This window comes from Amblyomma mixtum, chromosome 10 (assembly GCF_055824585.1).
Source record: "Amblyomma mixtum isolate Tamu chromosome 10, ASM5582458v1, whole genome shotgun sequence".
In the NCBI taxonomy this organism is placed as follows: Eukaryota; Metazoa; Arthropoda; class Arachnida; order Ixodida; family Ixodidae; genus Amblyomma; species Amblyomma mixtum.
Window position 1 is genome coordinate 177,853,280 of NC_143021.1, and position 26,184 is coordinate 177,879,463.

Below are 26,184 nucleotides of genomic sequence, written 5' to 3' on the forward strand. Positions count from 1 at the left end.
TCAGAGATTAAAGCTGTCACAAAAATTACTCTTTTGTATCTTTGGTGCCAGCTCCAAGAATCACTGCGGTTTGCATTTAAGCTTTCAGCGAATAAAATCGAATCTATCAGAGGCTAGCTCTAAAGTTCGCTTTTGAGATTACGTCACAGAGAGAAGCAGGCTAACACAACATTAACTCTGCCATTTTGAAAGGAAAAGAACAATTTGTTTTGTTTGAAACCCTCCACTTCAGCGCGGCAATTAACGAAATTTGCTACTAACGTCAACGTTATCACTTCTACTTCCTGTTCCGATCGCAGCTTTCTCCAAGTACAGCCCGAGCTTGCAAAAGCCTGCTTATTCAGTGCGTTTCTTCAAAATGCTGCTTAGTACATGCTAAATTAACGCACGATGCATTAGGAAAGTTAATGGTTGTCGCAGCGGGCTGCTGACAGGCCTGCCAGTAAAATGCCATCTTCACTGCAGTTGCTTGGTGCCGCCTTTGCAGTGTGTTGGGTATACGTTGACGGCTTACAAGTACAGCCTTTGTCAAAAGGTTGGGGCTCAGGAGGTTTGCTTCTGAAGCACACTGTCCGGTTCGTAATGCATCACCAGAGCTCCAAATTTGCTGAAGGTAAGAAGATTTCTGGTCCTGCCTCCTCCAATGCGTAGGACTACCACGAATGTTACAGGAGTCCCACTGCGAGGCTTAGAAGCGAACCCCCTGGGCTCTAAGCTTTTGACAAAGACAGTACATAATGGGACAAAAGAAAAAAATGAATCAATCAATGAAGTAAAGCGGAAAGTGACGATGGGACGTCTGTGCCTACGCAGCATAAGGAACTGCGAAGACCGACGGTGGGCCTCCTTGCTGACATGTGTCAAATCATGGTCAGTCGCAATATAGGACACCATTGCACGCGAAGAATATCCGCTTTATGAGTCATAGAAAACACACAAGGGCCATCCACGGGCAGATAAATCTGTGTTGCAGAAGTTACGGTGGCTGCGGAATTTACTCGCTTTAGCAAGTAAGTGTGAGCAGTGTGTTAAAAGTTTCCGCATGCTGCAACTGCAACGCGAAATATCGCTTTTTATCCTTCTAATTACATTCTCTCCTTATGGCTACACAAAACATATGCAGCCGTGCAACTTTCGGCAATTACTACAGCGGGAGTTTCAGGTTCGTTACTTTATTATTTTCAGTCACTAAGCACAACGGTACGCTGCGCGCGATAACAAGGCGTGTGACTATACAAATAAATTGCTGAAGTTTTGCACCGGAGCCTACAACAGCGATACACAGGGTGTTCCATTTCCTTAATACAAATGAAATCAAGGTATGCTTGATAGGTCTGGTTTGGTTTGGTTTATGGGGTTTAACGTCCCAAAGCGACTCAGGCTATGAGAGACGCCGTAGTGAAGGGCTCCGGAAATTTCGACCACCTGGGGTTCCTTAACGTGCACTGACATGGCACAGCACACGGGCCTCTAGAATTTCTCCTCCAAAGAAATTCAACCGCCGCAGCCGGGATCGAACCCGCGTCTTTCGGGTCAGTAGCCGAGCACCATAACCACTGAGCCACCGCGGCGGCTCGGTATGCTTGATGGGATAACATTTGGAGTATTGAAGGCATATATCCAGGTAACAATTTACAAACATCCCCGAATGAGGCACCCGCGCGACCAGACAACTCAGCCTCAAAAGCGGTCCTCTCTAGTTTTATCACATTTGCATAAAACAACAGCATAGAACAGAAAAAAAGGAAACACCGTGCATATCAAGGCTACATTTGTATATATAAATACATAGTCTGGCGAGTGGGTTGCTGAAAGCATCGCAGGAGGCTCTCCAATGCCGAACAGGATACTGCGGCGGCGAGTGGCATGCGTGGGTCTGACAGAAGGGCCGCCTGTCTCTTCCCACGTGAAGCGCCCGTGTCTCCCAACCTAGAACCCTGCTGACTGAGGAGAGAGGACTCTTCCATCGGCGTTTTCGGGCCTTGCTCATCCAAGAACGCTGTCCAGCTTTATATAACATGCTCTCTACACGTGCGGGTTTGCGTGTCCTCGCGCTTAGTGTCGCATTTAGCAGCACTGCGGGGGAGCACGACGCAAAAACAAAATGAGCAGAAAGTGGCAACAAGGCTGACGAGAGACGCGAAGTAGACAGGAATTCTTTCGTCCTCGTCTTTCGCGCTACGATCGGGATTCATTAGAGGGGTGGGTGTTGTGTCTCCATTGTCCGCAGCCGGTCGACTACGTGAACAGGTGCCACAAGAGGAGGCTGCGAGTCGATTAATAGTGCACATTGAAGACACGTGTCGAGGTGGAGAACAAAATCGATCAGAACGAAATGATCGGATTAATAGCGCGCAGTGAAGACACGTGGCGAGGCAGAAAAAAAGAAATCGATGAGAAAGAGATCGTCCCGATGATCGTCCTTGTGCGGAACGCTATAACGGGATGCTTCGGGCGTATACAGCCGTGCGCAAAAAAAAAAAGTTACAGATCACTGCGGCGGCCCGAATTGGGAGAATGCGAAAGCACTGACGCCTCCTTCGCACTCGTCCGCTCTGTTTGTTTCACTTTAGACTATTTGCCTCTCTTTTTCCCTCATTTGACTGTTTCCCTCTCTTTCTACTGCTACCAATTTTGAAGTCTACCGCTATTTTACCGTCCTCGCACTATATGTGCGTTAGGGGCTATTTTGACGTCGAAATGACCTTTTGGTCAGTAGTTAACTACTTCAGATCCATCAAATTTGGCGTACAACGACATTTTATCATCCTCTGTCACGTTGCTGCCTTTTTTTCCCGCAATTTCGACGTCTAGCACTGTTTTCACGCCCTCGCACTATATCGACGTCTGATACTATTTTGACGTCTGACTTTTTCTGCCCTAATTAATTACTCCACATCGACCAAATTTTGATGTGCATCATCCTCACATTACTCTCTGCCGCACAGATTCTTTTCCACTTAACTCTCACACGAACTGTAGAAATCACTGCCGACACGTTTTGCGGACACGAAATCGTCGACATAGCCAAATAATGCTTTCGCATTAAACGATTACCACAAGGGACGTACCACCGGAGCGGCCGATGGTAACACTCGGCACTGCGTGTTAGGCTTGTTCGCAAGCCATTGCGCCGCGCCAGCCGCTCGTGCCTGTACAACGCTTTAGTATTTTAGCAGCCCTATTTTCGCGCGAGTTTTCCGAGTGGCATCCACAACTCCCACACCGGCCGTGGAGGAATGCACCGATGGCGTTCGTTGCGTCACGCGTTTGCGACGCAGAACTTTGTGCGCGCCAGAGTTCGCTCCACTCAGCCCGAGCAAACGTTTATTTTACAGCGAGATTTGTTGCATGGTGCACAGCTGTGCGCTATGCAACAAAAATCGTTGTAAAATTTGCCTACAGAAGAAGACGTCACAGATAACATTTAGCACCGCTTCAAGCAGCAGCGTAACAATTAAAGGTAACTTCAACCGCAACGGTGAAAATGTAATTTATCCACTACAATGTTTCATCTGTCAGCAGCAATATATAGGTCAAACTGAAACATCTTTCATATTGCGCTTGAACATCCATAGAGGGAAGCTGATTTCTTTTTTTTTTTTTAGAATTCGAGGTTATTCAACAATTCCTATCTATGAAGCTTCTAGGTAAAGCATGCAAAGTGTTTTGCTCTAACATTCAAAATGTTTAGAAAATCGTAGATTAAAATCGCGATGATGTTCAGGCTTCTTCTCACTGCCTTGGAGACTACGAGAAAACTCGTAGTGACGTCATTATTGCCGAGATTTCAGATGTCCGCTGCCATCGCCTGCATGCTGCTCTACGTCGCCAGATGCCGCGAAACAATGCTTCGTGAGCTCTACCTTCGATGGAATTGGTTTTCTTCCACGAAACAACTGTTTCTTCGCTGGAAACGCAACATCGTCATACGTGACATCATTGTGGTGCGTTGTTCTTCCTTTGCCCCGTGTCTAGCGATATTTTACTTACATGTGACATCATTATATCAGGGCCTCTGCCCGTCGCAGTGAACTGCAGAGAAGCCTCAACACTGACGCCACTTTATTCGACGATTACACCACAATTTCAAATGGTAGTTCAGAACGATTTCGCAGGCTTTACCTGCATGCTTTAGACATTCGTCCCTTTTAGACTCATCACATTCTCACACTACTTCAGTTGCCCTTAAGGCTCACAGTGCAAGTCTGCCCAACCTGCCCATATCTAAGCATGTAAATGTTTCAAGTCACTCATTTGATAAATTAAAAGCCAACATATTTGAGTCTGGGTTTCGATCGCACGACGACTGAAAAGTCGGAGAATCATTCTTAATTCGCAAGTTTAAAGCCGTCTCGTCCGATATAAACCAAAATGTAAGCCAGCTAACTTGCCTGTCTTAATCGCCCCATTTCTCTGAACACCTTCTTCAGAACAGCGGGGACGGGACTGGTATTTTTATTCCGTTTATAAAACGCGTTGTACGTGACTAGACAATGTACCTACCTGTATTTTGATTGCAAGATGTATTTTGATTGGATCCTGCTCTGAATCATTCATCTTTCATGTGGTTTTATTCATTTTATTGAATGTGTACATATCGGAGGCGACGCATACCATCCACAATGCAGCTTCGCATCGTGTCCCCCTTTTCTTCTTTTTTTGCACCACACCCTTTTCGTACGTGTGCGCTCCGCATTATTCTGCACCTTGTAAGTTCGACACGTGTCTATGTTTTCTTGGTATTTTAGATGACTCCCGATGCATAATTTTAGCGCTTCTGCGATTGTGTGATTTCGCCCGATATTAGATATTTTATATTAATCGTCATTGGTGCAGATAGTAATAACAATATCATATAAATCTGAGAGTCTGCCCGCAGCTCAGTCTCTTTAGACGAAGGCCCGGCCCCTGCCGAAACGTCAAGTACAGTGTTCCTTCACCACTCATTTATATATAAATATATATATAAGAAGGGGTGAAGATCGGATGGATCCGGTAGAACATAAACGTAATTCGGTTGACACACGGTAGAAAAACAACTTTATTCTAACGTTTCGACCAGGGTCTGGCCTTCGTCAGAGTGACGGGGTACAGGCAAAAGACACAGTTTATAAGGGAATGTATGCGGGGAGGGAACATTCTGATTGGCGCATCGCAGCGGCAATCGCCAGTGGCGATTCATACTGAGGTGTTTGCCGCTGCGATGCGCCAATCAGAATGTTCCCTCCCCGCGTACATTCCCTTATAAACTGTGTCTTTTGCCTGTACCCCATCACTCTGACGAAGGCCAGACCCTGGTCGAAACGTTAGAATAAAGTTGTTTTTCTACCGTGTGTCAACCGAATTACGTTTATGTTCTACCGGATCCATCCGGTCTTCACCCGCTTCTTATATATATATATATATATATATATATATATATATATATATATATATATATATATATATATATATATATATATATATATATATAATGTTCTGGAGTACTCAATAAACTCTAGCCACAGGAGAAAACAGCAGCCGAACTGTGTCGCTATATATATATATATATATATATATATATATATATATATATATATATATATATATATATATATATAGAAGAAGGGGTCACAACCTTGCAATTATCTTAATTTAATACCGACAGTTTCGGACGGAGGACCGTCCTTCCTCAGGGTATACACAGCTGTATACCCTGTGTATACCCTGAGGAAGGACGGTCCTCCGTCCGAAACTGTCGGTATTAAATTAAGATAATTGCAAGGTTGTGACCCCTTCTTCTACAAGTCTTCCTGGCCCATTGAACGACAAGACCTCCTGCAACTACTATATATATATATATATATATATATATATATATATATATATATATATATATATATATATATATATATATATACTGTTTTGGAGTATACAGTGAACTCTAACCACTGGCTAAAACAGGAATTATTTCGTTATTCGGTGCTGGCTTAGATTTCAAAAGTAGCCGAAAAGTATCCAAGCAGCCAAGGTCGAAATTTTTACAGCCGAGGGGTCCCAAAAGTATCCAGTTTTGCGCAAAGCAACCAAACCTGGCAAACTCTGCCCATCGTTTCCCAGTTCACGTCATAAAGTTCATTAATCGAGCTTAAAAACATGATTCACGCCGCTCCCCACACTTCCTCAATGGGCCACCTCTGCTCACCATCTCCAATCTAGAGGGCAGCCCTGCGTCGCCAGTGAGTGACGTTCGCAGGCGTCAACCAACCACAGGCCTGCACCCCATAGTTTCGGAATCGCGGAACCCAGAGAGAAGGAAGAACGAAAACAACGCCTCATATGCTTGGAGCTCTTCAGGAAAAGCAAAAAGACGAATAGAGAGGCGAGATGTGTTTGGGGCAGGAAGGAGAGTATTTCGCTCTCAACGAGTGCGACGCATTGGCGAGAGGGCAACGACAAGAGGCGAGGGCATCTCAGAAGTAGGAGGTGGGGAGAGGGGGGTGTCGCGGCACGTGATAACTCCCTCCCCTCCACCCTTTCGCGGCCTTCGCAACTTGGTGGCGCTGGGTGTTGCAACTGCGTTGAGTTGTCCGGCGGCTTTCTTCGGCGCCCGCGCCGCAGTCGTCTTTGGGGTCTCACGGGTACCGCTTTGTTTCTGCGTTCTGCATCGCAGGTTTGCCATTCCGTGGCCTTTTGAGGTGCTCCAAAAAGGATTAGGGCTCGGCAGAGTGAGCCCACAAGCGCCTACGTCATGGCGTCCCCCAGGATCCTAGTGCCTGTGGTGAGTGCACTGCACACCGCCTTCACTCCCGCAAACTTTAACAACAAATAGTAAAAACTTTTATTCGTCACCTAGAAAAAAAGCATTGTTTTCATTTCAGCGTTCTTTGTTTTCAAGCTTTGTTTTAAACTTTTGAGAGAGCTTGTCTCAGCATCGCGGAAGCATGAACCTGTACATGCAAAACTTTATTTCGTGCGAAGTGATAGCAAAAAGTGTTTTCAGGGAGGCGTTGAAATATTGATTTGTGGAGGGATTCAAGTGTTCACGTCCACTAGGAATCTAACTGGTCTTTGTACTCGCAGGTGCTCTTCGTCACATCATGCGGGTTTGCTATGGGACAGCAGGTGAGCTTCTTTGATACTCAGTGCAGTCACTTAGCCCCTCTTCGTTTGAGTGGAAGTTTGGTTTGGTTTGGTTTATGGGGTTTAACGTCCCAAAGCGACTAAGGCTATGAGAGACGCCGTAGTGGAGGGCTCCGGAAATTTCGACCACCTGGGGTTCTTTAGCGTGCACTGACATCGCACAGTACACGGGCCTCTAGAATTTCTCCTCCAAAGAAATTCCAGCCGCCGCGGCCGGGATCGAACCCGCGTCTTTCGGGTCAGCAGCCGAGCACCATAACCGCTGAGCCACCGCGGCGGCTATTTGAGTGGAAGTGAATGTCAAGGGGCGTTCTTTTTATTCGTGGCTGCCTGAGTTTTTATTGTTTATAATTTTTTTTTTCAGGGTCAGCGGAATGCAGCTGCACCGTTCTCAGTCGGCGGTGAGTCATCTAGTCATCTGTAGTGTTTTATTTTAATGCAGTGGAGCATAACTAAAAAGAACTAGAAACGGTCCACCATTTGAAATTACTCCGTACAGCGGAAGCTTAAAAGCATAGCAGTTTCCTGTATTTACCCGAAGAAAAAAGGTGCATCACTGTCTATGGGAATTCGTTAAAGAGCGCTACATCCAGAATGGAAATAAGGGCACTGCAAACTGGGTATTGGCTTGACTAGTGTCACGTAGATTATGAGGCTCCAAAACATAGGCCGACCGCGATTCAGGTTTTTATATGAATATATCAAATAATTTTAACTGAAACGCGAAATAATATGTCCACAATCCCAGTCTTCAAAATATTCGAGCAGGCTTTTTCATCTTAATTTCATAGAAAAATCAGAAGCTATGCCCCATACTGTATGCAGCAAATTCTTCTATATGTCTCGTTCTTCCTTTTTCAATAAATTTCACACCAGTAAACGTTATGTACTACACGCATTCTGAAATCAGTGAGGCAACTTTTTTTTTTATAAGTCTGCTCAAGATGTCAAGATGTTGCTGGATCTCTGTTTTCAAATCAAAATGTGCGCATTCTCTTGGAAGATAAATGATTTCAGGAGAACTTTTCCATGTTCATAATTGTTTGAAACGCTGTCACTGTTAATGAGGAGTGAGTACACTTGTCTCGCTTGTTCGTACATAGCGGACAGATGTGTTTAATCACGTCAGAGCTGTCCAAGCGTGATAATGCCCGACTTAATGTTTTAGAATATATAACAACCACTTTCTGGTTTACAGGTCCTTTCTCTCCTTGCATATCAAGGACGTAAGACTAGAATGTTGTTGAACTAATCACCGTGCAATAGCGTATGTGTCAGATTATTCGACACAGATTTTTCCTTTAAAAGCAGTGAAAGACGCTTGGTACCGTCTGTGCAGCTGAACTGCGCGGCAACAATAACGTTATTTACGTAACATTATGGTTAAAAGAAAATTGTTTCACTAAAGTAAATCATGTTCAAAATATTTGGTTTTCGGGCGCAAGGTTGAAAGGCGCAAGAATTGAAGGACGCCAGAACCAAAGGAGATCTCAATTTTTAAAATTTAGAAATCTGCACTCAGGTTCATGATAACCGAACGTGAAAATATGCTTTTAAAAAGTCGTTAGATGCTCCTTATATTGGCTTTCCCGTGTTGTTCATCGATCAAATGGCGTCACTTGAATATCTAATGACCAAAATACTTATTCAGTTCATGTGTTTGATGACGGGAAGATGTTGCTTTGTCTCCGTGACGACACCACGTTCACTAACTCCATTTATTGAATGTGCAACGTGGGAGAGCCAACCTAAGGAGCGTTCGAATACGAACCTAGTTACCAATTACGCAATTTAAAAAAGTGCGGTCAGTTTCAATGTTTATCGCTTTCAGTTTCGCAACTTATGCGTTTGCCCTTAAACCGATCATAAAAAGTGGATTAGTTATTTTAGTTAATCGGCCGCCTTGTATTTGCACTCTGTTACTTAAGTAATGTCTGCCTTTGCTGTAAAATTCGCTTGCATAAACTGCACCGGTGTATGCTCAACGGCTTTTAAAACAAAAATTTCCATCCAATAGTTTGAAACACTGGGTATGTGCCTTTCCATCACACCTTGGAAATTTAAGGAGGCATAAAATGTTTTATTTGCCGTTGCAGCAAGAGGTCGCTGCTCATGCCTTATGATTTTCTTTTAATTATGGACGTTTTAGCGGCATTAGATCGTAATTCATGATAATCTCTCTTGTCGTCCACGAAAATGCCAGCGAGGCCACTCGACTGGCATTACGTGCAGTCTGTTGTCCACACAGGCGAATATTGAACGCGATGGGTGAAAATGATTTCCACTGTCACTTGGAACTGTGGTGTCGCTGAAGCCAACTTCACGATGAGTAAATTGAGGCTAGCGTTAACGTTTGGACGTTAGTTCCACGGTCCGCTATATTAGATTCTTCACCGCTGAAACGAGTAAAGCTGAGCAGAGAATTTGTCTTCCATAATCAGCGCTGAGCTGTTTATTGCGCAACTGACACCACCGCTGGTACCATTCTGCACTTCATAGGTGCATACTCTGCATAATTTGCTAGAATAATGACATTACTTTAATGGTACCAGGGTGTCGTGGCTAATGTTTATTTGGTCAGAAGTGAATGGGGTCCAGGACCCATTTCCCCATATCCGGTGACACTGGCGATCCAGCCCCGCGTCTCCTGCATACGAGGCGAATGCTAAAACCACAGCTCTTCGCTACAGTATCAATTTTTTTTCATCCTCGGTGTTTTAAACAAAATACTTTAGGCTTAGCTTTGCTTCTTAATCCTATTTACTGCACCTTTCTCCTAAGCCCATATCTCAACTCTAGTATCCCGAATTACTTTATGCCATGATTGGGCACCGGAGTGCAGCAATGACCTGGTGACTGAACATCCGCCTGGTGACTGAACATCCCCTGGCCTGTTGCTTGGCCTCTCTGGGGTGAAATGCTTGAGAAAACGAGTCTGTTGTCCAACCTCCAACTAAATAGCATTAGCCAATGTGCTTCTTGGTTGGAGCTGCCCTTGTGCCAATAAAATTGATCATAGTCATGATCATTGTCCGCTGATACTACAGCATGACTCTAGCGCCCTTAGCCTACCGATGTTCTAGCGCAGGTGAGCAGACCCATTCAAGCGGTCAAAAAGTATCGAAGCAATCGGTCAACCTGTCACAGGATCCTCGCTCGGTCTTGCATCTCGCAGGAAGCATCAATTCAGCACCGCAGGGTTCGTCGGGCGGCGGTGGTTCGGGCCAGGAGCATTTTCAGGTGGCGCCTGACCTGAAGCAGGCCCTATCGCTGCGCGTCCCGCAAGAATTCCTGCGCGAACACCTGGGAGACTACCGCTTCCAGAACCCCAACATCTTCCTCAAGGCCCTCCTGCACCCGACCTACAAGACACGTGACCGCAAGGACCGCCACGACTCCTTCGAGCCTCTCGACTACGTCGGCTCGTTCGTCATGGATTACATTGTGTCCAGGTCAGCACATCGTGCGGAGTTGTATTAGCGAGTTGTAAGCCTTTCTTAATTGCCTGTCTGCGCGCACATCTTTAGAGAGGTATCAGAAACTTGCGCAAAGAGAGAGAGAGAGTAAGGTGGAGGAGGAGGAGGAAAACTTTGAGGCCAAAGCTAGGGCCCCTTTAAAAAGACAGCTCGCTCTGCCAAGGCCCGTTGGTTATTCACCGCGCCAGAATTTAGCCGAGCATGCCAGGTGGGACTGTCTGTTTCTGCGTCTGCAAAATGCAGTAAAGGGATTTCTCGATGAAGACTGTTTTAAAAGAAATATCAGAAAATATGCGTCTCACACATTCCTGAGAAGTAGCGACTGTCTGCATGTTTACAAGGTGCTTTCTTTTACCTTGCTTCGAACCGGAAGTTATAGTACTTCACGAGGACGGTCCAAGCAGACGCACTGCATACACAGTCAGTCAGTTAGTCAGAAAAACTTCATTACAAGAAAACAGAAGTAGATTGATAGGAGGCGTAGGTGGTCGCCTAGTTCAGCATACCACTAGCTGTGGCTGCGGCTTGAGCTTGGCTGACTAGGCCAAGTTGGGCCGTGAGGTCGGCGCAGTTGAGCAGGGCAGCTTCCCACGCCTCTCTTGTGATGTAAGGGGGAGGGGTAATGTTGGGGATGGAGGGACAGGCCCATACCATGTGATAGGTGTCAGCCTGTTCTGCTTCGTAGAGCAGGCAGGTACCATCTATGTTAGGGTCAAAAAATTTTAGGATTGCAAGATTCAGCTAGGTGTTAGTGAAGAGGCGAATTGGACTTCCTTCTTCTGTTTTGCTGAGACCCTTGTACAGGGGCGGGAAACGTCGACGTTCCAAGCGGTACAACTTTGTTGGACATCAACAAGCGCCATCTACCGGTCGCCAGCAGCGAATACCGCGTAATTCAATGTGGTTTGGTTTGGTTTATGGGGTTTAACGTCCCAAAGCGACTAAGGCTATGAGAGACTCCGTAGTGGAGGGCTCCGGAAATTTCGACCACCTGGGGTTCTTTAACGTGCACTGACATCGCACAGTACACGGGCCTCGAATTTCTCCTCCAAAGAAATTCAACCGCCACGGCCGTGATCGAACCCACGTCTTTCGGGTCAGCAGCCGAGCACCATAGCCACAGGGCCACCGCGGCGGCGCTAATTCGATGTGGATGCTTTTAAGCACGTCCTCTTCACGCAGGTACGTGCTGATGAACGCTCGGAACAAGTCCCAGCACCACATGGCGGAGGCGAAGGCGTCGGTCCTCCGGCAGGACTCGCTCGCCTACTTCGCCGTCAAGAACAACTTCCACAAGTACGTCTTCGTCGACAGGCCCGTCGAGAAGGCCTCGCTCAGAGAATTCGCCGAGGGACTCCGCAACGTCCAGGTACAGTGACGACGGAAGGCCTCAGTATAACACAACGCGCCGTGCACAGAATAAGCTTTAATTTAGCTCTGCTGTTGAAACAATGTTCCTAAGAATTGGGAAAGCAGTTTGGCTTTATTGAGAAGAGGGTTTATTGCTACTATGCTTTCGACACTTGAAGCAAACTCGCCACTACGAGAAAGAACTTGATTAATCTGTATGCATAGGAAGAACACGTCAGGTAGAAATACGACCACATCAAATGAAGCTTTTTCTGGGAATGCTGCTAGAAAGAAATACTCTTCGACTATTTCAGGCTTATTAAAAGACAAACTTTCCTTCATGAGTTAGCGAGCGTATGCAGTCTCTCGTTTAGGGTATTTGTCCTCATTGATTGTATAGTCAGCGAAGTCGAAGGAAATTAATGTAGGCGTTAGTTCCTAACTATATTTTTGTAAAGGAATCACCCATCCTGGCGAATTTGTGCTTCGGTTGTCTACGGTGATTTAGCATGAACTGTACGTCTTCTTTTCAGGTTTTTTTAACAATATTTGTTTTTCTTTATGTAAACGCTGGATCTTTTTTACTGGCTAGAAAACAATATATTCGGCGGTTGCAGCCAAGTTAGCTTTCTAGTGCACTCTCATGACGTTTTGTAAATTACATCCACCCCATGCGAAGTCTTCAAACCACTTACATTTAAAAAAGTGCTGGCTAGAATTTTTCGCTGTAGAGAAAAAGCAGCAGGCAGCGAACATTACGACGTTAGGACAATGGCTTTAATGATCTGCCTACACGAATGCCTACAGTTGTAGTAAGTCCAAATGAAAAAGCCGGAAGAGCCACTTACATTCATTAAAAAAGACGCAAAAGCCCGAACGCCCAATTTATACCCGAGGCGCTGACACCATTCGCTACCAGGGTGTGTTGATAGCGGCACTGCCGACGCTGGCTTTGTGGCACCTTGGTCGTGCTGATTTTGCTGGGGTATGACAAACTGAAGCCTTGAGGCTGAAGACCACTACATCTCTCCATGCATCTCATAAGACCTTCCTGGGCTTAAACTGATCAAGGGATATTCCTACTGGTCGCTATCACGCATGCAAAAAACAGCTGGTGACAAAGAAAAGGTGTCATAGGCTGTTGCTAAAGTAATCCTTTCATTAGAATGTTCTTCTGTTTGAATCCTTGAACATTTTTGTGAAAAGCAGGCTGTTATAATGCCGCTTCCTTTCGTTACAAACACAATGCAGCTTTTCTAATGAAACCAGAAAGTACGCATGTAGAACTAATAAATGACATTTTTGTTGGTTTTGCGCAAATAATATACAGCTATGAGAACTGAGTTCAAGAGTTTTTCAGGCAAAGCTGCCGTTTTCCAACCACAAATAAATATGATGAAGCATGACACACAGTCATTTGTAGCTCTCAAGTTTGAGACACTTCTGAAAACTTCACAATAAGCCCAGATTTTTGGAGAACTGTTGGCTTGTTAAAGAAATTAGCAGTATTTAAGCAAAGTTCGTCTTGCTTGCAAGCATGAATAGTTTCTTCATTGTTAGAGAAAAGCAGCTACTTCTCTCGGCAGTTGCACTAATTTCGGCAATTAGCGCTCTTTGTTATGATGCTGATATCCGCAGAATACTCCCTGATAAGTTCCAGTGCTGATCCGTGGTTCGTTTCGACCATGTTGCTCTTTCAGTGCCCTCATTCCTTGTCTTTCGCCTTCCTTATCACTATCCACAGGCTCTAGGAGATCTGAAGTACGCAAAGAAGAAGCGCAGCTTCGTCTATAAGTTCTTCAAGTCCGTCATGGGCGCCATCTTCGTAGACAGCGGCTACAGCTCCGAGGTGGTCGAACCGATCCTCCTCAAGATGATCAAGCGCGATCTGGACCTACTCCTGTAGTTGCACGATCCGCGCGAGAGACAACGTGCTCTGTGAAGCTCGGACGCTCCTATTTACATTCAAAAACATTCTTCATGTCATACATTCAAGTGCAACATATTGTTCTCTCACAATGTACTTTTATTTTAAATCTGTGGGGCTCGAAATATGAGCGAAGTTCTGCAAAAGGGGCTAGAACTCTATATCAGTTTTGTTTGCTCTGCCAGTTATGGATGCGAAAAGACTTTTTGCAGACCCGAGTCTTTTGTGCTTTTATGAATTCACGAAAAGAAATGAGAATTAACCGATAGGCCTTAGAAAGCTTTTCACTACACTCGTGCGCTCGGATGCTCATGCCCAAAGAATGCGTCACTGGCAAAGGAGAGCAGGATGAAAAACAGCCTGGTTTTTAAGACACTGATAAATATGAGCTGAACGAACAGCTCGAACACTTAAAAACAACAATAATACTCCTGCGTAGTGTATGATTAGTACCAAAATTCTACTGAGGATCCTATGTTTGCCGCGGGGTTTAACATCTATGGCCTTCAGGTGTTGAGCACGACCTCTTGGGATGAATCCAGGACACAGCAGCCGAATCGCGATGAGAGCTAAATGCTTAAACGGCAGTATACCAAGATTCCGATGTACTTTAAAGTTAAATTACAGATGGCAAAAATCAATCCAGAGCCATTCGCTAAGGCGTTCCTCATAGACATGTGTTGGTTAAAATATTATGGGCTCGCGTAACATTGCCCATTACATTCTTTGTGTTTTGACCATCACTTCAACAGGGGTGGTAACGACGCCGTGTTTAGTGAATATACACAGAACAACCGCACTGCAACTTCTTTGACTCATGCCATTTGAGGTTTGGTTCATGGAGGTTTAACGTCCCAAAACGGCTCAGGCTGTGAGGGACGCCGTAGTGAAGGACTCCGGAAATTTCGATCACCTGGGGTATTATGTCATTTGAAATCCTTTTTTATGGGTGTACATAAAAATTGACTAAAACATTCGAACGAAGATTTGTGATTGGAATACGAGAAACGGCGGCTACATTTTCATGATAGTAAATTGTATCAGGGCTCAAAAGCTTTCACTAACAACCCGTTAACCCCCATTTAGATATCTTCAAGGAAGACTCAATCGAGGCTGATCTTCCCAAAGCTGTGATGCTTAAATCATCACTCATACCAAGTCTCAGATTAAATACAGAGCCGACACAGCGAACTCCTACAGTGAGTAGCAGGTTATCAGAAGTACGCGAACGATCTTTAGTCGACAATTGTCATCAAAACGCGTGCCATGAGTTGTCTTATTAGAGTCTGTTGGCACTTGGTCGCCTCATTATCAAATGAACAGAAAGTATGCCCTCGCCTTTGTTATCAGATCACGGGGTGAAAAGTTGGGCTGCGTCACGGCACTCAATACTACTCACATTTTCACATGTAGCAGTGGGACGGCTTTCGACAGAAGCGTACTTAAGAGTGCATTCTTGAGTAAACAGGCGCCTTGAATTTGTGTCGCAGCCCAGTCGAAACAAACCCTTTTCCACCGATCTTCCATTCTCACCAAACATCGGTCATACCATCGCCTCCGTGTGCGGAAGTCGCTGCGTGGTTCTGTTTGAGGAACACGCCGTCGAGCTGCTGGCGTCTCGACCTTAACGGTGTTCCTCCAAACCCTCTCCTCCTCTTTCGCTACGCGATGTGTAACCTGCCGATGATACTCCGTGAAATAAAGTGATCCTGAATTTTGTTTATGGCTGTGGTTCTGTTTTCTCCACGAAAGTCAATAAGTTATGTCGAGTGGGTGGGCGCCTGATGAAGGCGAACTTACAGTTTAACAATAAATTGTTGTTTTGTCTGTGTGAACACCTAACTCTTCTTTTTTCAGCAACAGCGTTAGGATGACGGAACATGTCAGGCTGCTGCAGTGAAATTACGCTAGACCGAAGTTTCGGGCGGCTATTGCTTTACAAATCTCTAGTACAGATGGTTGAATGAAATAATTTTATTAGATTTTGATTGCTGCTTGCTAGTTATACTGCTAAACATAGCCTGCTGCGGCCGAAAGGTGGCGAGGATGCTTCTTTATTTTATACTGCTGCTTTTTCACATGAAGTCGTCTTTGATAAAAAAGAATGCGGGGGGGGGAAGGGGGGGGGATACATGTTTCGCCGCAACAGAATTCTTTCAAAGAAGAATGGCAATTATGTCAATATATTTCCTTATGCAGATCTCTGAAGCCTGCCTATACCGCCATTTAATCCCCAATGGTGGTCACTGAGTTCTTTTCAGAATTGGTGTCCAGAGTTTGAGCCGAAAGGCAGGGGAAAGAAAATTGTTCTATTTTTAAATCGAAATTTTTCAGAGACAAATCTAAAGAGTTTATTTTTACTCGGAACAAAGATTAAACAGTGTTGCCCTCAGTATTCTTTTCGGAGCGCCAGGCAATCAAAAATAAATTTAAATTCCTCCAATACGGCGATCTCATAGCTTATAATAGTTTCGAGATTTGCAACCCCCCAATTTGCTCAGCATTTCCAAGAACGGCGATCGCGTGAGTCGTTACAAGAACGGACAGTGTTCTGACTAGGAAGCAAATGTTTCATGTTTCTGGTTTTAAGAACAAGTATACCTGCAGGGCCGCCACCGTGATTTTGTTAGGAAGGAAGGTTACAGCGTGCGAGGTCGAACGCACGGACAACGAGCAAAAGTTAGCACCGCATTCAGGAAAAATACGTCCCGTTTGAATGACATGGACCACACAGCAGATGTTTAATTTCTTTATTAAGGCGAAAGCCCTTAGTGCCTCATCGTTGTCGACTGAAGGTTGCCAGTAGGGGTGTCACTCTTTTCGGTTGGTCGAAATGGTTATGACGTCAGAGTGCGCGGATTCGAAGTAATGAGGTCACCCACTATTGCCTGACGCCCCCTTTTGGAGCAGACGACAACTAGTAAAATCGTTGTCGTCCGCTCCGACATGGAGCGTAAGGCATCCGTGGGTGAACACATTACATACCTCATTACTGCGTACAGAGCGATGGATACAACCGAACTCATCGAAGCAGAGAGAGAGTCGTGCTAAAGAAGCAGTCAAAGTCGGCAGTCAGTGTGTAGTTGTAATGTGTAGTCAAAGTGTGTAGTCAAATAAAGTACTAGTACAGCACAAACAGTCTCGCAGTCCTTGCCAAACAGTGCGCCAGGAAAGGCTCTAAGTGCCTTGCATCACTTAGAGAGCCAAAGTGCCCCTTGATTTTTTTTTTCATCGGTTCTGGCTTACACGGGGTTGTAAATGAGACAAAATGTAGGCGAACAGTGCTAGCATACACTCGTCATCAGCCTGCTTCAGGTTGATTCTACACACGCGACAATCACCTTTTTTTTTTTTTTACAGCAATCCGCTTGAGCATTTTTTTTAATGGTATAATGCGAACATTTCGTTGAAGAATGGGCCTGGTAAGAAGAACGAAGGCTTCGTAAGTATCTGTAAGTACCCACACCGTCAGCGGTACTATCATTACAAAGAATGCAAATGGACGCATTAAGTGCACAAATACATCACTCTGGAATATCTTCCATTGCTGTAGTGGTAACATGGTTATATCACAAATTAGCTTCTTTAGTGACCTCAAAAACTGTGAGAGGGATTTGTAATTGGGCTAGAGAACACCAAAATGATAGCAAAATTCTGCAAATTCAACATGGACATCAGCAAAAAGGCATGAACTTCTACACGAGCAAGCCGAGGTGTTATACTTATGATTCGGATAGCAGATGACCCATCGCTTATCTTCTAAGTTAATGCCACGGATACAATACTGGAAACACTGAGGATACTTGATAAGGACGTCGCGGACACGGTAATAAGGGTTGATGAGTAAAGCAGCCAAAGAGGGCGTGTTTTAGAAAACTTGGCAGCGAAACTCTTAGTTTAGGGTTAAACAGGAATCTTAACGCAAGCCTGGGATCCTCCGACGGTTTCCATCGAGGTGGTATGCAGGAAGTCTCAAAACACCCAAAATTGTATCCCACGGAAACATGCTTGTTTGTAAGAGAACTTCGTTTGGTCACGTGTGGTTGGATACAACTTAAGTCTGAAGGGAAGCACCGCCCTTTTCAAGACCACCACACAGAACTCCGCCGAGACAAAAAAGTGGTCCTCTGTTAATGCACAAGGAGCTAATCAGAAGACGAAATTATAAACTCAAGAAATTTGGTGCTTCGGATTTGTTTCATATTGGCAAACATTGAGAAGGTGATTTTTTTACTGCTGTGATTGGCCTTCGGAGTAGCACAGGATACCGCGGACTATGGCCTCACTCTTTTTCACAGGTTTTTTTATTCTTCTCTGAATCCAGCACCGTACATCACAGCCGCAGCACGCATATCTCACCGCACCAGTCACCCATTACAAGTTGCACGCCCACCATCGCACACTACTGCTTTTTCTGCTTCGCTCTTTTCTCGAACAGCTTCAGACTGGAACGGCCTTCCCTATGACATCGTCATCATCGCTTCGCCATCTGTTTTTCAAGCGCGTGTAACAGATCATCTTCAATGTTAAATAATCATTGCTGTTTTTTTTTACATTTTCAAGTGTATTCCCACCACTTATAAAACACCTCTGAAAAGGGGACCTTTAAGGAATAAAATTAAACTGAACTGAACTATGGCCCTTCGATGCCAGCAGCTATATTGTCCTCCTGTAGATCATGTGTCGAGCAGTGTGGTTCAATCTAACTACCAGAGTGAAGTTATCGCGACGAAAACCGAGGAAAAGATCATACCGCAGGGTCAAGCATCAGCAAAAGAAGACGCGCTGACGGGCTAAGCTGCCTTTTTTTTTTTTGCGTGTCCTAACAAAAGCTGCCAGAATATCCACCACCTCCCGGGGTTACGAGTAAACAGCGAAAGCTTTTCACACCTCTTCCGCCATTCCCTCAAACGCACATTACGGGGCATCGAGGGTTGGCATCGCGCCTGGACTCACATTCTAAAAGTGCCTGCTAAGCAGACTTCATGCTTTTTATGGTTTTGTATTTTTTACCACCACTACTCCCTGTAATGCTTCTATGATACTGAGGGCAAATAAAATGAAATCAAAGTGAAATCTCCACTTTCGTAGGTGCCAATTAGTTAAGGGGATGCTGAGGACAGACCAAAGTTCACCTGTATATATAGGTTTCCGCGTTATAATCACAAAAAGACAACTCTCATTGAAAATGGAGCTTTTATAACCTATAAAAGGCCAGTAACCGAGAGACAAGTGTCGCCATCACCGGCCGATTTCGCAAGCCAAATGCTGGCATGAACAATTAATACACAGATCTTAGAGGCTACGCCGCGCCGCTATTCAATTGAAAAGGGTGGCAACCCGCCTTATTCAGTAAGTACGTAACGAGTTTGAATCCACGGACGGGAAGATATTTAAGTCTAATTTTCTCGGCGGTATAAGCGTGTTTTTCTGCGGGACAAAAGCCAACATAGCAAGAAACAGCCAGCGAATAAATTTTTAGAAAGAACAATCATTGATTGAGTTGTTCGTATCGCGTTAACATCCCAATGTGAAGGCGACGGCTACGGGACGACATCAAGCTCCTCTTTCCTCCGTCATCTTGGCTGAAACTTGACTTGCGGTTGCGTCATTAGCTGCAAATCTAGATATTACAAAACTGGGCGTACTTCCGCTTCTGTGTCTAAGAAAACTGAACACTGCTTGACCAAGAGACGACACGATGAAACAAGCGCTCTTGTCTTGTGTCTTGTCTTCGTCCTGCGAACTTGAGCTGGATTTTTTTGAAGAAAAGGCGTCGTTTAGCCCAGAACTGCGATATCTGTGATATATTCTGCGATATCTGCGATACATCTGCTGGCTGCAAGTAGGTCTGATGAGATCATTTCACCATAACCTGTTCGTCCCTCTCTGAGGAAAAAAAATTCCCAGAGGTGCTTTTAATGCGAAATAAGGATGTGTAATCCCGCAAACAGTACCTCGCATTCCACGATGGCCGTGAGTGTGTAATTTGTAGAATCGTTAGCTGAAGAGACGAGTGAACGTGGTGCTAAGAAGATGAACTGTTATACGGCTGGTGTTCACTGTTCGCACGCAGCTGCTAATATGAACGGGAAATAGTTAAAGTATCGCGTAAAATGTGCAAGCAGGCATGTACACAGTCGATCACACTTGTCTACAGCGCTCGAGCGGTGTGCTGGGGAGCAAATGAAGTTAAATCTTATCGCAGCTGCTGTGCTGGGGGTAAGGCGCTGTTGCCTGTGTGGGGCACACGTCTATTAGGCTTCTCCCCAGCGCAAGTATTATCAGTGAAGGTCAATGCCTACTTTAGAATTTCGCATTATTTCCACCGGACGGCACCGCTAGAGCGCTCTAGACAAGTGTGATCGACTCTGTACATTGAGGTATGGTTTGGTTTGGTTTGGTTTGGTTTGTTCGGTGGGATCTTGTCCCAAAGCGACTCAGGCTGTGAGGGACGCCATAGTGGAGGGCTCCAGATAATTTCGACAACCTGAGGTTCTTTAACGTGCGCTGACATCACACAGTACACGGGTCTCTAGTATGTTGCCTCATCGAAATGCTACCTCTGCGGCCTGTACAATGCAGGTAAAAACCTGAAAACCGGCCCCTGTCGGTGACGGCGCACGAACCCCCCCCCCCCCCCCCCCCCCCCCCCTTCCAGCGAATGAAAGAGAAAGGCAGGACTGAACAGCGCACAAAGGACGAGGACACAGAGAAGAAGCGACAAGACACGAGCGCTGTGTCTTGCATGCTCTCCGGTCAGGTTTGATACATACAATACACGCGGCCAAATGACTCAAAAGGTGAAAGACAGTTATCGTGCTCCGAAAAAACAGTACTCGGGGTAACCAAAGTTCGATCCTTGCAATTTCAGAGCTTATTATATCGCGGCCGAGGAACAGATAAGAAAAAGTTGTACTTGGGCGCGAATGTGGCGTTTTATTGGTTATTCTTATGAAAAATTATTCCAGACTGATAATCAATAAAGACCACGCAAAGAAGAAAAGACCCAGCACGAAAGCAGGCAATAAAATAGTGTTGCATAATCAACGGTCAGGCGAATACGAAGCAAACTGTCTACTATAGTAAGCTCGCACACGAACTTATATAATTACTGCAGTCACGAAAAATTAGGTAAGTTCATTAAATCTTTCAAGAGGTGTCCTCGAGCTGTTTTTCGAAAGAAAGCAGCGCATGTGGTTATTTCCAAAGTTGAGTCGCAAACTTCAAGAGGAACGCACAGGGTCTTAAACATCTAAAGCGGCAGATAAACAGTTTCACGGCCGTAAGAAAGACATATGGATGAGATGGGGGGTTGTGTCCTTTACCACGCGCTGGACGTCTATATTCGTTCCTCCCTAGAACTGTCAGCTGACTCCACCTCCCCCTCCGCCCCCTTCCACATTCAGGGAATTCGACGCCTCGCTTTCTCTCCTTTCTGGAATCACTCTGCAATAAACAAGAAAAAAAAACAAAACAAAAGAAGACAGAAAGGAAACGCGCGTTGTCGTGCGGGGCTGAGACTTGTCGCGCCGTCTCAGATAACCAAGCGGCGCGGTTCGTCTCCCCGCTCCCAAAGACGATTGCGAGGCGTCGTTGGAGAGAACGAACAGAGGAAAAAGGCTCGCTCGGCATCTCTTGGGTTGCCCCGAAAGAGACAGTTAAGGGCGCGACAGATTGCTGTCCCCGCCTGACTCACCCCGTCTCTGCTTCCTTGTTGGGTGCAGCACTTCTACGTCGTGGACGCTTCTAGAGAAGAGACTCCTTCCCCATCGGCGCGTCGTGACATGTTTTCGGCTTCTTGGGTGAGTCTATAGCTTTGGCTGCCTGGCTTTTCCACGTGTATCTCGCGAAAACGAATAAGCGCTCCCCACCTCGTATTATTCCAGTCTCCTTCTGCTTTCTTTCAAATTTTAGACCCTAATCTTAGTGGTTCTGCTTTGTGCACTCTTATCGTTTAGAGCATGGAGCACTTGGCTTGCTGCCTACACCATGCTGGAAGGCTATAGCTGGTCCTGTTGACATCGTCTTGGGCGAATGAGTAATGTTCTGTAAATACAGCTGCTCTCTTTTGCGCCTAGCTGTTACTTTGAGGCACGCTGCTTAACTTAGTTTTATCAGACATAATTTTCTTAAGTGATGTGTTCGCTTTGGGGAGGGGGGAGGGACTTAAGTGGGTGGTGTTGGTGCTTTTCAGTTCTTATTGAGGTTTTTGTTCTCGAAAAGGGCGCTCCCCCCTCCTCTTAGACCTCACGCCCCCATCCTTCGAGATTAATCCGAAAGCTTTCCTGTTCCCAAAGAAAAGAGGGTTATTGCGTATGACACCATCCGGTACACTGTACGACGAACGATTGCAGCACAATTTTGATATGAAGGTTGGTCAAAACGAGAAGGAAGTAAAAGAGCATCAGGATGCAAAAACACGCACACACACTCACACTCAGACGAGCACAAAACGTTGGCACAATTCTGCACTTTAGTGCTCGAATCTCGAACTGTTGCAAGGCTCTCGTTTCACACGCTCGCACTGCAGCAAATTTGCAACCGCGTTTAGCCTACTGCACGCAAGATTCTAAACGCTATGCGGGATGTGCCTCGTCGAAGGGCAACACCCAAAGCGCCTGCCATCTGAGGCGTCGCCTGTGTGACGCCGGCTGTCACTGATTTCTCTTTTTTTTTTCAATTCTGATCACGTGACTCCAGATTCAGATGACGTCGTCGGCTCCGTGACAGGCTCGTGTATTGGACCGCGGCCCGGTTCCGACGCGCATGCGCGCCCCGATACGGCGCGCGTGAAACTGGATCCATTTCGAAACTTTGCGAGCTGCAAACGAGGTTGGCGAAGTCCTGCCTGAAGAACGGCGTCATGACAAAGCGGACACTCAGTGGCTTTTTTCTGGTGAGTACTCACAGTTTCATGCGTATTATTCAGTTACCATACAGACCTCAGGCGAATCTATTTTGCCGTCGTCTAATGCGCCCTAACGGTGAAAATCTTCCCGGCTAACCCGAAAACTTGATTTAAAGCAGCGTCATGAAAATGGTTTAATTCATGAAGACGTCCACATAGCTTTCTGTCTTTCCAGATCTTTGCAAAGGCCGGCTTTTAAGCTGCGTGTGTAACCTGTGGGAATCTCCTCGGGCTTTTATGACGGCCTAGTACACTCGAGAAAGGCTACCGCACAGAAAGCGAAATTTGGAGGTAAAACCTACGGACAATTTAAACAATGCGAACTGTACAGGGGGTTTAACATCCATAAGCTTCACGTTGGCATTAAGAGGCGCCGTAGTGAAAGGCTCCGGATTCATTTTGAGAGCCCGGTGTTATTCGACGTTCACTGACACCTCACAGTACGGGTGTTTTGCGTATTGCCTCCGTCCAAATCTAGGGATCACAGCGTCAGCCTGTCACTGAAGGACCCTTCAGTATTGACTCGTGCTGTGCAACGGTGAAGCCTGGCTTGGGGGGGGGGGGGGGGGGGGGGGGGGGGGGGGGGGCAATGGGCGTCCCCGGTTACACTGAGACACCAAGTTTTAAAAAACCGCGCAGGACATACGAGCCGCTAGAAAGACACGCAACTCGGGTGATTTTATGGGCCTCGTCTACACTGAAAAGCTCCTTTAAAGATGCAGCCGCGCCAGTTCGCGCAGCCTTGATGTCTGCCTGCTGCGGCTGCAGTTAGAGCTACGGAATGACGGACCACCAGTCATCCCGGAGGCATAACCTCCTATAGCATATTCCTTTAAGGTGCTTCGTACACAATTGGGCGCATTCCGAACTGGCGCCGTTTTCTCGGAATGTGCAGTCCCTAGCATTCATTTTTCTCCTGATTACTTCTGATTTACATCTCGCAAATCAAGAAAAAGCAAGAAAAATTAGTTTCCCACCTGGAAATGGCCTGCTCTCCCTGAACAATCCAACACACTTAAACATTAAAACACAAAAACATTGTATTGAATGCATTAGGATTAATACATTGTGAGTAGTACAGGAAAGAAAGTAAAAACAGGAAATCGTCATTCTAGCAATACATGAACAACAAGTCTACTAGAGATTGCAATACAGCAAGTAATCTTACGTTTCAGAACAAATAACCAAAGTAAAAAAACTTCAAACACATTGATGTGTGAACAACGAAACAACAGGAAACAGTAGTTTGTAAACAAGGAATAACATCATAATAGGGCTTTCACTTTTTGTTATACACAAAGCAAAATTTCTTAGACACGCTTTTTAAATCTTTCTGTAACTAGATTTTCTTGTAATAAATTTTCGATAACCGTGCAAGCCACATCAGATGCGGTATGAGGTATGTTAAATTATGAAATCCATAACTAGTTCGAGCTCTTGAAATGTTATATCTCGTATGCCTAAAACTTTAACCGGTATCAGCCCGGTAAGTTCGCTTAAATTCGCGTTTGTTTTTCTCTGCAAGCCTCTGAATCAGAACAGCTAGTTTCTTTCTGTACAGTTTATCGACAGTGAGCAGATGGTGTTATACGAAATATTCGACAGTGCTTACAGAAATGAGAACTTTTTAATTGAACTAACAGTTCCTTTTTTTTTTGCAGACGTAAAAGTTTTTTGTTTCTTTGTTATAGGCGAATTTAGCGCCTTTCGTAAGGCTAATAGGGTGTTTTTTTTCGCGTAAACTGGCGAACGCCGCAGCCAATATTTCGGACAACAGTACGTGCGTAGCCCGTCTTCTGCCATTTTCTTGCGGACAGATTTTGACACCAGTAATATCTGTTTTTTCGCTCAATTTCTAGCGTCATGTGTTTGTTGGAAATAGAAAATGATAATCCATGATCCCAAAGGTGGTGATTTCACAGTCCTGGCATTTCGAGATTACAGTTTCCGTCTATTTTCACAACGTATAAGAAATTTGTACAAGCTTGTGAATAGTTAGCCATTGGTGTGTTCTTTTAGAGAAAAAAAAATGTTTGTTTTGAATCGAAATGATAATCGCGCTTGAAAGGAAGATATTCACCTACGACTCCCGGCTCATAGGTAGAAGACAGAAGGAGGTATGTTGCAGATTGTCTGTAGTCGAGAAGGACAGACGTTTTAACCAAAGCTTATCCTCTTAAAGACGTCATTTAACATCGCGAATTGCTTTACTGTCGAGATTTCCCGCGCAGGACTTATGATACAGGTATTTCGCCCAATGAGCGCCCTTCAAATGTTAAAGATATCTCGGCATACAGTCAACAAAACTAGAATGAAGTACAGCTAGGCCATCGTTTGCAGAGCTGTTTCGTATGCGTTTGTTCTGGGGCACACTGTGCAGTATTAGTTTTATCCATCGCTCCTAGTTTTAATAGTAGCTAATACCATGAAGTGGCAACAACTACTACTAATATTTCTGACCTTTTTCCAGTTTAGCCTACTGCTGGCTACATTGGTGCCGACGTATGCAAGACGTGGTCAGGTAAGAAGTGCAGTAAGACGTTGGTATTACTAAGATGGACTAACGGGCTTGTTGGTAATCCATTATGAACAAACAGCGCAAACAAGACAAGAATGAAAAACGAATACGATGGCACGAGCGCTGCCGTCGTATTCCTCCCTTGTCCTTGTCTTGTTTGCGCTGTTCGTACGTTACTATAGCAGAATGCATACGGCAAAAAATGATTCGCTTGAACCGCCGTAGTTCTGCAGAAGCATGTGATTAATTTCTCAGATCTTCAGACTATTGCAGTAAATTTCTTAAGGCAGAAGGCTGGGCTAGTTGGTGTTTGGATTGAGACGACATAGTAGTAGCGCTAAAGAAACAAGGACGACAGGGTAGAGAAAGACAACACAGGCGCTAGTTGGAACACTAGCGCCTGTGTTGTCTTTCTCTACCCTGTCGTCCTTGTTTTTTTAGCGCTACTACTATGTCCTCTCAAAAGCAGTAAATTTCGTATCTTTGTACCAGAGTGTTGAACTGGAATTTTTTCGGCTTCGGTTTGTGTTTGGGTTCATACGATTTGGGTTCAGCTCCGGGTTCAACTCCAGAGCGGAACTGCTTTCAGGTTCTAATTGGTTTGAACGGGTCAAATGGGTTCAAGCGGATCAGGGACCAAAAGCGTTTATGAATGAGGATAAATTTTGCAGTTAACTCTGTTGATGCTGTTTTCTTTTCTGTGTGGCGTCTGTATGCAGAAGTAAAAAGTTAAAAAACAATGGGGAACGCTTTTGAAAATAGCAAAAACGTTAATAGAAAAAAATAATCAAGCCTGCCAACGGAAGATCTTCTGATATATTGATTGTTATAGTGAAATTTTACAATGTATGAATAAATTGCCCTCATAAATGCTTTC

General features: G+C 45.1%; 2 protein-coding genes across 4 annotated transcripts in view; both read left to right on the top strand.

Annotated features, from left to right (window-relative positions):
- The window catches only part of LOC149327852 (uncharacterized), a 32,011-nt gene extending 16,414 nt beyond the window's left edge, over positions 1-15,597 (top strand). The window contains exons 2-7 of one of the 2 annotated variants that reach the window (XM_089563603.1): positions 6,656-6,763; positions 7,066-7,107; positions 7,490-7,526; positions 10,301-10,577; positions 11,784-11,970; positions 13,696-15,597. In XM_089563603.1, coding sequence (XP_089419729.1) covers positions 6,734-6,763; positions 7,066-7,107; positions 7,490-7,526; positions 10,301-10,577; positions 11,784-11,970; positions 13,696-13,857 — 735 coding nt within the window. In that variant the 5' untranslated portion in view covers positions 6,656-6,733 and the 3' untranslated portion in view covers positions 13,858-15,597. Of the gene's footprint in view, positions 1-6,599; positions 6,764-7,065; positions 7,108-7,489; positions 7,527-10,300; positions 10,578-11,783; positions 11,971-13,695 lie in introns of those variants that run through there. The other variant, XM_089563604.1, reaches the window with a different exon arrangement.
- A 5,838-nt stretch (positions 15,598-21,435) lies between these two features.
- The window catches only part of LOC149327853 (uncharacterized), a 48,323-nt gene continuing 43,574 nt past the window's right edge, over positions 21,436-26,184 (top strand). The window contains exons 1-3 of one of the 2 annotated variants that reach the window (XM_089563898.1): positions 21,437-21,683; positions 22,582-22,777; positions 25,260-25,310. In XM_089563898.1, coding sequence (XP_089420024.1) covers positions 22,745-22,777; positions 25,260-25,310 — 84 coding nt within the window. In that variant the 5' untranslated portion in view covers positions 21,437-21,683; positions 22,582-22,744. Of the gene's footprint in view, positions 21,684-22,581; positions 22,778-25,259; positions 25,311-26,184 lie in introns of both variants that reach the window. The other variant, XM_089563899.1, reaches the window with a different exon arrangement.